Genomic DNA, 13,198 nt, shown 5'->3' with positions numbered 1-13,198 from the left:
CTGGGTATAATCCTTGGCAAGCAGGATTCAGCTGAATCCCAAGGCATTCTATACATATGTAGTGCCCTGGTAAAGGTTTCACTGCTAACGTAATGGTCTTTCTGTAGAAGCAGTGTTTGGGTTGCGCTAGAGATAATGGGTGCTTTGGAATGTGAGCCATCCAATCAGGGGAGGGATTTTTTTGTGGGCCTGACACCAGTGGGAGCCTTGGTCCTTGTTCAGCAGGAGATGAAGAGAGAAGATGCCGGAGAGAACCAGCCGTGGGATTCCACCTGGTGGGGGACCGGGATCTGATGAAGCAAGGTGCAGAGCTCTACTGACGATCGGTGAATAAGATTTTTGGAAAAGTTGAGCTCCAACTTGTGCACATTTGACTGTTTAATTATAATGGGCCCTTTTTGTTTTTTTTTCCTTCTTTACTAACTCTTTAGTTAAGTTAACATTCATAAATATAATTCCTTTAATTGCATGCAGTGTGCTGTTATTTCTCAGCACTGAGTTGCAACAGGGTAACAAATTACACAGCATTCACACAAACCGGGGTTAGGGGTGGAGAGCCATCCCAGTCTCACGGATTTGGCGTGTGTATTCCCTACTCTTACACAGCCCAAGGAAACCGGGGGTTTCACATACATCAACAGTAAAAGGATAACTAGGGAGAGGGTGGGATAAAGAGGGGAATGTTTGCTTGGATGCAGAGAATGTGAGTGAAGTACTTAATGAGTACTTTGCTTCAGTATTTACCAAGGAAAAGGATATAGAGGACCAGGAGATCAGTGCTGAGTGTGTAAATATGTTAGGGCATTTAGAGGTCAAGGACAGGAAGTGTTGGGCCTCCCAATAGATATTAAGGTGGATAAGTCCCCAGGGTCTGATGGGATTTACCCCAGTTTATTAAAGGAGGCAAGAGACGAGATTACTGGGCCCTAGTCCAGTATCTTAACTTCCTCTCTAGCCACAGGCAAGGTCCCAGGGAACTGATGAGTGGCTAATGTTGTACCTCTATTTAAGAAGGGAACAAGTTAAAATCCTGGGAACTATAGACCGGTGAGTCTCACATCAGCAGTAGAGAGATTGATGAGAGTCGGGCAGTGGATGTTGTCTACACAGATTTTAGTAAGGTGTTTAGTACCTAATGGGATGCTGATCCAGAAGATTAAGATGCATAGGATTCCTGCCGAATTGGCTGTTTGGCCTCAGAACAGGCTTGCACACAGAAGACAGAGGGTAGTGGTTGAACGGACTTATTCGAGCTGGAGGTCTGTAATTAGTTGTGTTCCTCAGGGATCTGTGCTCGGACCTCTGCTGGTTGTGATGGATATAAATGATCTGGATGAAAATGTAGATGGGTAGGTTAGTAAATTTCTGGATGATACCAAGATTGGTGGAGTTGTGCATAGTGTAGAAGACCGACAAAGAAAACAGCATGATATAGATCAGTTTCAGATAGGGCTGAGAAATGGCAGATGGAGTTTAACTCAGATAACTGTGAGGTGTTGCACCTCGGTAGGGCGAATACAAGGAGGCAGTATACTGTTAAGGTCAAGGTCCTTAACACTGTTGCTGAGCAGAGAGATCTTGGGATCCGAGTTCATAGCTCCTTGAAAGTGGCTGCACAGGTCGATAAGGTGGTTAAGGCGGCTTATGCAATGCTTGTTTTTATTAGCCGAGGCATTGAGTTCAAACGTCAGGAGCTTATGTTGCAACTTTATAAAACTCTGGTTAGGCCATATCTGGAGTATTGCATCCAGTTCTGTTTGCCCCACTACAGGAAGGATCTTGAGGCTCTGGAGAGTAAAGTAAGTATCTATCATATTCACGAACAACCTACAGGGATACTTGGTGACCGAACTTACCAGAATCATCACATATTGTTGTCCATGGGAGTGGAGATCTGCCACCAGTTGTGGAAGACTTGCAAATTTCTCAGGGTCAAAGGTGAAGTCTCGATATTCAGTCATGTAATCGATATCATTCCATTGAGCATCCTGAAAGAACAGCAAAACAGTTTGGTTTTAGATTGCCAAGGTGTCGTAAACCATCCACAAAAGCTCCTGGCCACTTACTGCTTATCCCCCACAGGTCATCTCCCAGACGCCATGGATATCTATCTGACCAGCTCCAGCTCAAGGCCACCTTTCCTTCGGGATTCTAAAAAGTTTTGGCCTGTCCCACATTCCTTCCAAATGATGTGCTAAATCCTTTCACTCTGATCAGTATCTTATCAATTCTAGCCCGCCTCCTTCCATCATTCCAATCCATCCCCTCAGCTTTCACAAACCCATAACCCAGAGTATACTCCTGCTCACCTTTCTTCTTTGAATGCATGCAGTTCTGACCTGTGCCCACTCCACACGACCTTCTCCTTCCAGTCTGCACCTCATCCTATCCACAGTCCCCCACTTCTGGCCCATGCTCCTTCCCAACCAAAACCCACCATAGCCCATTCGACATGCACGCTTCATTCTCTGACAGTTATCCCACTCCTTCCAGCTGGGGCAATAGGGAATGGCTTTTGTTTTATGAACCTGAGGCATTCCTGCTTTCCTCATCTGGTTAACCACCTCCCAGGTGGCGTTACTTGTCTCATATCCCCAGCGGCAGAGATGAAATCCGAGACCCCAAGCAGACACCATCGAAGGCAAACCTGCCACACAAAGCAGTAATGTCTCAGGGTGACAAAAAACTAACTATATGTTCAGAACATCACAAAGAATTTGTAAATGTTGTAGGCAATAGTAAGTCCTGGGTTCAGTTCTTTGCCCAACATGTCTCCATTAAATAGCATAGTCTCCAGAGGAGTTGTAGTTCAACATGGAGATTTCTGTGACATTGCTCTAAGACACTTAAGCCAGAGAGAAAGGCCACTGTCTCATGATATTCTAGCCAGCTTAAATACATATATCCAGCCTCATCCTAATTCCTAGCTCTTGTAGACACCTGATAATTCAAGCAACACACACAGAATTCTGTATGTATTGTCCTTGGAGTGAGAAATCACTGCCTCAGGTTAACCTCAGTAGTTTATACATAATTCACATAATGCCAGTGACCTGGGTTCAATTCCACCATTGAAAGAAGTTTCCTGTTTTCCCTGTGACCGTGTCAGCTTTCTCCGGGTATTCCGGTTTCCTCCTGCATTCTATAGACATAAGGGCTAGGGTGAGTAGGTTGCTGGCATGCTATATCGGCACCAGAAGCATTGTAACGCTTGCCTTCTGTCCCCAGCACATCCTCAGACTGTGTTGGTCTCGACGCAAATGACACATTTCACTGCATGTTTCGATGTACATATGGCAATAAAGCTAATCTTTAGTCTTTACAATGTTAACCATTTCAAATAAAACTATCCTTACATATCTTCTCCATAAAGAAGACAGCCCACCGTAGAAAAGACCTCATAGCTATGATTATCCAACCCTGGTAATGTTTCTGTTAGCTTCTGCTGCTCACTTAATCACATGCTTCTCATGGTGTTGTGGTCAGAGCAGCAACTGGATCATTTCTCTAACTGTGATCTACTAGTGTTCTGCACATTTCTACTGTGACCAACCTACTTTTAAATTTCATGATGTAGACATTACATGGAAGGGTCTTAATTATCTTTTCTGTGAAATTTATTCTAAAATGGAACTGCCGTATCATCTCTGTTGAAGTGTTCACATTCTATCTGCAGCATGCACTGTTGTCCACTGCTCTCTGTAACACATCAGTGTGATATTCAGCATCCAGGTTGAATCAGAGTTAATTTTATTCCACAGCACATGATGTTTACTACATTATTCTCTGACAACTCTCTCTTACCCATTCTCTTAAGTTACTGCAGACTCAGGTTCTTTGAGTAAAACAAGAGAATAGCTCTAAACCATGTGCACAATTCAGCTTTTTAAGGAATGATTCTTACACATGGGACCAATTACCCTACTACCTCAGAACTTGTGACTATTTTTCTGACCTGTGCAGAGTAACTGGAGGATGTATGTATTTCAGTTCCAAGAAGATACACATTTTACAATCTGGCAATTAACCTACCTGACTTAAAGTTCAGGATTATATACTGAAATTAGTTTTTTTCATCTGCCTTTTCCCCAAGGTGAACAGATTTTCCCTGTCCTCACCCATCTTTTGTATGGTACGCACACAATTCCTTTTTGAGAAGCATTTTTTGAGTTTGAATCTACTCTCCTTTCAAACAGTACATTCTAGATCATGTCAAGAACTCAGCAGTATTGTAGCATTGTATAGCGCATGGACACATCTTGTACTCCTCTTCAGGTGGGATAATAATTCTGTCTATTAAAACATACTAAATATTAAGAACATGAGAAAGTCTGCAGGTGCTGGAAATCCAAAGCAGCATACACAAAATGTTGGAGGAACTCAGCAGGCCAGGCAGTATCTATGGAAAAGAGTAAAGAGTCGATGTTACGAGCCGAGACCCTTCTTCGGCACTGAGACAGAAGGGGGAAGATGCCAGAGTAATCAGGTAGGGGGAAGGGAAAGAGGCTAGCTGGAAGGTGATATGTGAAGTCAGGAGGCTGGGAAAGGTCTAACAGTGGAGAAGAAGGAATCTGATTGGAGAGAAGAGTGGACAATGGCAGAAAGGGACAGAGGAGGACACCCAGAGTGAAGTAATAGGCAGGTGAGAAGTGAAGGGTCAGAGTTAGGAATAGAAGAAGGGGGGGATGATTTGTTCATCAGAAGGAGAAATCGATATTCATGCCATCAGGTTGGAGGCTACAAAAGGTGGCATATAAGGTGTTACTCCCCCACCCTGAGGGTGGCCTCATCTTGGCACAAGAGGAGGTCATGGATCGTCATTTCGGAATGGGAATGGGAATGGGAATTAAAATGTTTGGCCACCAGTAAGTCCCACGTGGGGGATGGTGGGGAGGTGCTCGATGAAATGATCCCCCAATTTATGATGGGCCTCATCAATGTAGTAAATATTGACTTTAGTAGTGCCACAGTCTTATGGTCTACTACAGTTTGCTTATGAAGTCATTTCAGAATTGCCTCTCTGACACAAATGGTAAATATATGGGCTCTCGATAGTCTAGCAACATCCCTGGGCATTCGTAATAATCTCACATTAATAAACATCATGGCCTTAAAGAGATATGCCAATGCCTCTGAACTTGAGCAGCCAATTGTGATGTAATATGTTAGAAGGTGGTATTATAGAACATATCTTTTATCAGATCTGATAAAATATATTTGAAGATAAGTAACTATATGCTCACTTTTCTGGTAATCTTTCACTTACCAATGACCTCCAAATACTGTTGGATGACTGAGTTTGGGTCAGGACCCATAAATATGTAGAGGTCAAGAATACCACCAATGGTTCTCCATGTCAGAGCAGGAGTGGGCTGGAGGGCCACATCTACAAAAGAAAGACAATTATCTCACGATCACTGAATTAAATGATGTCTTTTTGAAACAAGTTCTCATATTCTACAATCACTGCACATTGAAGCGATTCTTTAATCGCTTAACATCTGAAAGCTAAGCTGGAATGGAACTCAACATTGTTAGATTTAACAATTTATTTACTGTTCTCTGATCTAAGTCTTACTCAACTGTGATCCACTTCTCTCCCAACTATACAAAGTAGGAACAGCAGAGTAGCTGAGAATGATGTTTCCTCTTTTTTTCTGAGGAACTCTGAGCCAAACAGTACCACAAGGTAGAATCACAGCCCCAAAACCATGCTCCCTACATCAAAAACACCAATCCCAAACCAAGTCCTTAACACCAAAAACACCAACCTCAACCAAAACCAGCAGCCTTAAGCCTAATTATCTCCAACATCAGACACTCAATCCAAACCCAACAGTCTGCATGAAGTAGCAATGGGTGTGAAAAGTACTTTCCAACAATAGAATGCCAGCAAACATCTCAGCATATTCAACTGGTATTCTGCGCTTACCCATTGCATTGCTGTTGAGAAGGAAAACACCATGTGACTTCCCATCTGGCTCCATAGACAGATAAAAGGGGTGGACTCCATAAAGGTTAACAGACTCCTGTAGTACAAGAGGCAGCATTCAGAATCAAAGTTCACATCACATACAGGTAACCAGGGTAAGGTCAGTGTCTGCTCATGCTGAGAAACAAGGACAAACAGTCATGTTGCACATTGGGAGCAACCCAAGTGTCACAACAAACCACATTAGATGATATTAGGAATGAGTGATCAAAACTGTAGACACAGGGTTAGGTATCAAAAAGAGTCTTAAAATAGAAAACTAAGCCAAAAGGTTGGAGGGATTTGCAGGAAATTTGGAAGCTAAATAGCTGCACCAATGATTTTGCAGCAAATTAAAATAATGAATTTATAGCAGAGGTATCTAAAACTAGAAGACATAAGTTTGAGTAAGTGATATGAGGTTTAGAGAGCATCTGAGATGTAATTTTTATTGAGATGGTGGTTGGAATCCAGACCATGCCGTCTGTGTGGGTAGTGGAAGCAGGTACTTTTGCACAATTTGAGAGGTGTATATATATTGAAATGCAAGGCACAGAAAACTATGAACCAAGTGCTCATAAATATATGTAGTATAGATGTGTGCTTGATAGCTGGCAAGTGCACAGTGGGCCAAAGGATCTGTTTCTGTGAAGTATCTCTCTATAATTAAAATACCAGAATAGAAAAAATGTAGAGATCTGGAAGTTTGAAGGGCAGACGATTTCTCTATCTGTTATTACTTGGGCTCCTCCAGCCCACCTATTGTCTTACATGCTGCAAGCAGACCCTGCTTTAAAAGTTTCACCTGCTCCGAAATAGGCAATGCACGGAATGGTCTTACCTACCCAACTACAAGAACAAAATCCAAAAGACGATTACCACTCTTGATCAAATGCTAGCTCAACAACAGATGTTAAAAGGGGGTGGAGGGTGGATGGGTTGTGGCAAGGAAATGAGGCTTCATTATAAAAATCTTTGAAAACACTATCGCGTCCCAGCAGTTGCTGATTATCAAGGACAGAAGCTCCCAGTGGATTGAGGGTGATGAGACGGCAGTTTAAGCATGAACTACTGAGATGAGGAACCTGCTGAATAATGAAACTCTCACAAATAATGATATAATGATGATTTTTTAGTCATTGAATGAGTGATAAATATTAGTCAGTGCAATGGACACACAAAACAGGGAGCAGTACCCAAAGTACTGCAATTGGGTCTTTTACACACACCTAAAAGGTCTGATAAGCCATTGGGTTATGCCTCATACCAAATGTTGACAAGTCCAATAGCGCAGTGTTCCTCAGTTCCGTACTGGAGTAATTAGGGGCTCAAATTTCAATCATACAATGTCAATCAAATGCTGCCATGCAGATGAAAATTGCAGTAATTCAGAGTAGAGCAATTTTGTGCAGAGTTCTCAGTGCTTCAGTGTGACTTGCGAACATCATCTGCCATTCCAGGAGAATTTGATGGGTGCAGTGTTCACCGAGCTTGACAATTAGCTTGGAGACGTTTCATCACCAGTCGAGGTGACATCCTCAGTGCGCAGTTCACTGAGGATGTCACCGATTGGTAATGAAACGTCTGCAAGCTAATTGTCAAGCTCGGCAAACGCTGCAACATCAAGCACTTCAACCCAAGGTACCAATATTCACCACCATCCTAGGACAATATTTGAGTGTCCATTAGCAATGTTTTTCCAATGTTAATCAGACCAACGGAAGTATAATGCCCAAAATATATCTTCAGTGGGATCTGCAACCACATTGGATGGAAAAGGAACATTTTCACTAGGGGAGAACCATTTATGTTACAGTCTTAAAAGCAATGTTGTTTAAAGAACGAATCACATTAAATTTGGGTTCTTAGCCTATCTCCTGCACACCAATCATAGCTTGTGCTGTGTACAGATCTCACTCAACACCAACCCTTCGTTATGTCTTCAACATTTTGTTGCAACAAAACTATATTCTTGGCCAGACCAAACACTCTACTTAATGGACAACATGGGCAGAGATTCGGCTATTTTTGTGTAACAACCACACAGCATGGCAGGAGGAAGGCCAGGACTCAACATTCAACGCATTACCCACCCAAACAACAGGGCAGAGGATGAAGGAGAAAAGGCTTAGAGGGGATTTGAGGAAGAATTTGTAAATGTGTATAGGAGGGAGTGTTGAACGAGGCTTGATTCTGCTGCTGTTGTTACTTGTTGTGTTCTGCGTTGTTCTGCTGAGCACTGTGAGCATGCTGTGCTGGCATCTTGCGGCTGTCCCCAGCACACCCTCGGTATGTTGGTTGCCAACGGAAAAGACACATAAATTCTGTACGTTTTGATGTACATTTGACAAAAAAAAACTTGAATCTTGAATACACTACCTCAGAAGGTGGTAGAGGCAGAAACTTCAGGACTCTAAAAATGGCGACACAAAGAGACTCAGTGGCTCCTCAGGCTCCCAATAATGGTGCTAGTTTTAAATTCAGTTTCTAGTCAGGGATTTCAATCAACCAAAGCTCTGTGAATACAACACCACTGAACTCTTAGGCAAAATTACTTTTAATCCGCCAGCAGCAGAGTTAATAGCGGTGCCCAACGGACTAGGGAATCTATGGACATCAGACCCGGTGACAACGACCTAGTCTAGGCAGCTCAGCCGAGGGAGTGGCAGATGCAGGCAGTGCGAAAGGAAACAGAAATACGGCAAGAGAGTCGGGGCATTAGCTAGGCTGAGATCAGACTAGTGACACATTTTCTTTTTCTGGCTACTCAGTAGAAATAAAATGGACTTACTGAGAATAAATGCACAGAAAGAGATGAGAAACTGCTGCCTTCTGGTTTTCACCAAAACGTGGCTAAACAACAACATGCTCAAATTGGCATTTCAACTTGACAGGACGACATAAACTCCCTGTCGGGGAAATCCAAATGAGATGGAATCTGTGTGTACATTTACAAAGGTTGGTTCCCAAACTCATCTGTAGTTAGCAGTCACTAACTGGGGCAATTAAGCATCTTACAATTAGATGCCGGCCACATGACCCGCTCAAGGAGTTTGCTGTTGTGTTCATCACCGTCTACATCCTCCGGAGTGCAAACGCAAAGGTCACACTGGGAGAGCTTTACAGTATCATCAGCTCTCTACAAAATAAGCATCTGGACATATTTGCAGGAGACTTCAATCATGTCAACCTGCAGGGCAGGTTACCCAAATTCCACCAACACATCATCATGGCCACTAGGGAAACTCACAAGGCTGGACCATGTTCATATAGACGTGGTACTTACAAAGCCATCCCACACCTTAATCTTGGCTTCTCTGACCACATCTCCATACTGTTAATCCCAGCATACTGACGCTGCTGAAAATGGAGAAACCAGTCAAGAGGATCATCACTGTACGGCCTAACGAGGCAATCACCATGTTTCTGGACTAACTAGCAGATATTCAAGGTCGACACAAACCTCAAGCAATATGCCTCATCTGTCACCAGCTTCATCTATAAGTGTATAGATGCCGTTGTTTCCTCAAGAACAGTCGTCTCACGGCCCAACAAGAAGACCTGGCTGAACTCAGAGATGTGCACCCTACAAAAAGCCGAGGACACTGCCTTCAACTCTGGAGGCAAATAAGCTCTCAGAGCACCTAGGAGAAACCTCATCTTCGGCATGGCGGCAAAATCTGCCGACACCCAAAAAATTCAGGAGCAACTGTCCGATAACGATCCCCAGAGAACGTGGCTGGGCATCAAGGGCATTACTGACTACATATCAGGAAAAACAGCGTTAACTGGGCCAGTGACACCTCCCTCCCTGACACTATGATGCACACTTTGAGGCATACAACACGAAAGCTACCCCCTCCCAGGTGAGCAGCCACTGTCTGTAACAGCAGCAGACATGAGGCAGGCGGGTCAGACAACAGTCCAGGTTGAGTGTTCATGCAGTGTGCAAACCGGCTCACTGACATCTTCATGGGCATCTTCAACACTTCACTCATCCAGGCTACTGTCCCCAGATTTCATATCAGCCACCATCATCCCTGTACCAAAGAACCCTACACCTTCAGAACTAAACGACCATGGCCCTGTGTCACTGGCATCAATCTTCATGAGGTTCTTTGAACGGCTGGCAATAATACACATCAAAAACTCCATTCCTGCCACAATGGATACTCACCAATGTGCTTACTGACAGATCCATTCTACAAAAGACACCATAGCATCTGTCATGCACCTGGCCCTGACACTTGTGTCAGAATGCTGCTTCTGGATTTCAGTTTGGTATTCAACACTATTACCCCACAGACCTTGATGAACAAACTCCTACTCCTCAGTCTAAATACACACTGTGTAACTGGCTGTTGGACTTCCTAACCATTAGATCTCTGATAGTCAGAATGCACAACCACTCCTCCCTTACACATGACTGCACAGCCAAGCACCCGAGTAATCACATTGTCAAGTTCGCCGATGACACAGTGGTGGGGTTCATCACCAACAACGGTACGACGGCCTACAGAGAGAAGGTGGAAGGGCCTGAGGCCTGATGCCAGGCAAATAAAGGAGATGGTTATCAGCTTCACTCACACCCCTCTTTACTTTGGTGGCACAGCATTGGAAACTGGGAGCAGTTTCAAACTCCTGGGACTGCACACCTCGCACAACCTCTCATGGTCCCAGAATACATCGTACATTATCTGAAAAGGTCAGCAACACCTCTACTTTTTCAAGAGGTTGAAGAGAGCTGGACTATACAGATGTATATTCATGTCCTACAGATACGCAATAGAGAGCTTCCAACTTGCTACCTCATATGATACCAAAAATGCACTGCAAGGAACATGGAGGCTCTACAAGGGGTAGCCAAAACTGCCCAATGCACCACCTACCTGCCGTCAAGAACAGATTCACTGAAAGGTGCCAGGAAAAGGCCAGTAACATTATGAAGGATTTCATCCACCTTGCTCATGAACTTTTTGTCCCACTTCCAACGGGGGAAGGCTACGTAACATCCACGCCAGGATCACCAAACTCAAAATCGGTTGCTTTCCCCAAGCAGTGAGGTTGATCAACACCTCCACCCACTAACCCACCCCTCCAAACACATCCCCAAACACCACTACTTCATTATTTCCTGTCAGGCACCTTACGTACAGACACTCCTGTGCCTAGTGCCACTTTATGGGCACATAATCAAAATATGTATATAAGCTATTTATCTATTTATATTTATTGTGTTTATATTATTATATTCTTTATTTTACAGGGTTATTTTAGTGCTGCATCGAACTGGGGGTAACAATTATTCTCCTTTACACTTGTGCACTGGAAATGACATTAAACATCCTGAATCTTGAATCTTGACAGAGTCATAGAATACTACAGCATAGAAACAGGTGCTTTGGCCCAGCTAGTCTGTGCCAAACCATTAATCTACCAGTCCCATCGACCTGCACCCTCCATACCCTGCCATCCAGTTTTGTGAGAACTGCGAAAGAGTGGAAACATTGTTAATTTTAAGTTGCAGAGACTGGGGGATGAGGGCTGAAGAGGCATAGAATCTTATAGCACAGAAACAGACACTTTACCCTACCACATCCACGTCAGCCACCAAGTACCATCTCCAGCTGGGTGAGGCCGGGGCTGCCACAGTAATAACCTTTAATGAAACCTCCCGGCTGATTGTTAATGAGGCCATTTTCAGAGAAAGAGAAGACATAAAGGTAAAAGTCCATCTGTTGAGATACCCAGAAAATCAGACTGTGCCATTGAGGGGGGAGAGAGAGAGGGAAAGAGGGAAAGGGGGAGGGAGAGGGTGAGGGCGAGAGAGAAGGAGGTCGGAGAGGAGAGGAGGAGAGGGGGAGGGGGGAGGGGAGAGAGCAGTCATGAGGTAGGCATGCTGCATGTTCAAGAAAGCTGGAGACCTGCTGTGAAGCCTCTTCCCAATCTCCCCTGTACCTGTGGATTAGGGCTTACTGGTGGCCTCTTGCTGAAGTGGCTGCAATCACAGGAAGCCCCTCCCCACTGCCAGAATTGCTGATGGAAACAGAGCCACTGAATACTGGCAGGCACAATGCCCAGTTTCCCACGTATGTGACCTTTGTAGAATTGAAAATAGGGAAAGCTCACAATACAAACAATATCAAATGGGGAAAGGTGAGGGGGCAGGGATGTTCTGGGTGTAAAACACCTTGCTGCACCTCTCCCTCCCCTCCTTTCTACGAGGAAGAATAATTCATATTCGCTAAGTCTGGGCTCTGCTCCCCACAGTCACCACAAAACATACAAAATACTTGTACCCAGCAAAATGAACAGGCCTCAAGAGTTGTGCAAGTACAACCCAGACCTATTCATTGGGGGTCAGAGGAAATCAAGAATGAAAACACAGGGAAGTAGATCACTGTAGGCCGCTCGGACAGGTTCAGCATGAGGTTGTCACTGGAATGAGACTTGTTATACCTACCTGAGGAGGGATATCACGAGCCCAGAATGTGAGTGTGTTCCACTGGACACTATGCAGGAAACCTGACTGGTGTTCTCCAAGACCATAGATGTATTCTGAGGGCAATGAGGTTGACATCTGCAGGAACTGATCAGCAAAGAAGAGGGGGGCGACTGTCGTGTTCAATCTGATTATAAATAAACAGAAATTAGCCAGGCTCAAAGCCCACCTCCACCAGTTAGAACTACAGTTTGGAATTCAATTCCGATGTCATTTGCAAGGAGTTTGCACGTCCTCCCCTTGCAATGCATGGGTTACCTCTCAGTCTGAAGATGTACCAGTTCACACAAAAATACCCAGATCATCTAGAACTGGCCTATAGTTCATTATTTAAATCTATATTTCAGAATCATTATGTGCTTGTCATAATTTGCCCTCCCACCTATTTTCATACTTAGGGGCAAATGTGGAAACGTTATATTTTTTCCTTCCTCCAGGTCACTGATATAAAGAGTTAAAAAACTGAGATCCAAAAGTCCCCCATTAGTTCTATTCTTCCAGCCGGAAAAGAACCCATTTACTCCAATGTATGGACATCCAGTTTTCAATCCCTGCTAACACACTTCTTGGGCTCCTCATTTATGCACCAGCATCTCATGTGGAAGCTTGTCAAATGCCTTTTAGAAGACTAAGTGTATTATATCTATAGGTTTCCTTGTGTAACGAATTCAAGCAAACTTGTTCCAAACTGTTTGTAAAACATTATAAAGCCATGTTGATTAGGT

At 43.9% G+C, this 13,198-nt stretch overlaps 1 protein-coding gene across 2 annotated transcripts in view; it reads right to left on the bottom strand.

Moving 5' to 3' along the window:
- gaa2 (alpha glucosidase 2) overlaps positions 1–13,198 on the bottom strand; it is a 91,665-nt gene that overhangs the window by 43,486 nt on the left and 34,981 nt on the right. For both annotated transcript variants that reach the window (XM_063058655.1, XM_063058654.1), the window contains exons 4-8: positions 12,435–12,600; positions 5,933–6,029; positions 5,267–5,386; positions 2,529–2,647; positions 1,857–1,988 (exon numbers count right to left, since the gene is read on the bottom strand). In XM_063058655.1, coding sequence (XP_062914725.1) covers positions 1,857–1,988; positions 2,529–2,647; positions 5,267–5,386; positions 5,933–6,029; positions 12,435–12,600 — 634 coding nt within the window. The remainder of the gene's footprint in view (positions 1–1,856; positions 1,989–2,528; positions 2,648–5,266; positions 5,387–5,932; positions 6,030–12,434; positions 12,601–13,198) is intronic.

This window comes from Mobula hypostoma, chromosome 9, assembly GCF_963921235.1.
Source record: "Mobula hypostoma chromosome 9, sMobHyp1.1, whole genome shotgun sequence".
Classification (NCBI taxonomy): domain Eukaryota; kingdom Metazoa; phylum Chordata; class Chondrichthyes; order Myliobatiformes; family Myliobatidae; genus Mobula; species Mobula hypostoma.
This window is presented reverse-complemented; position numbering and strand designations above follow the sequence as displayed.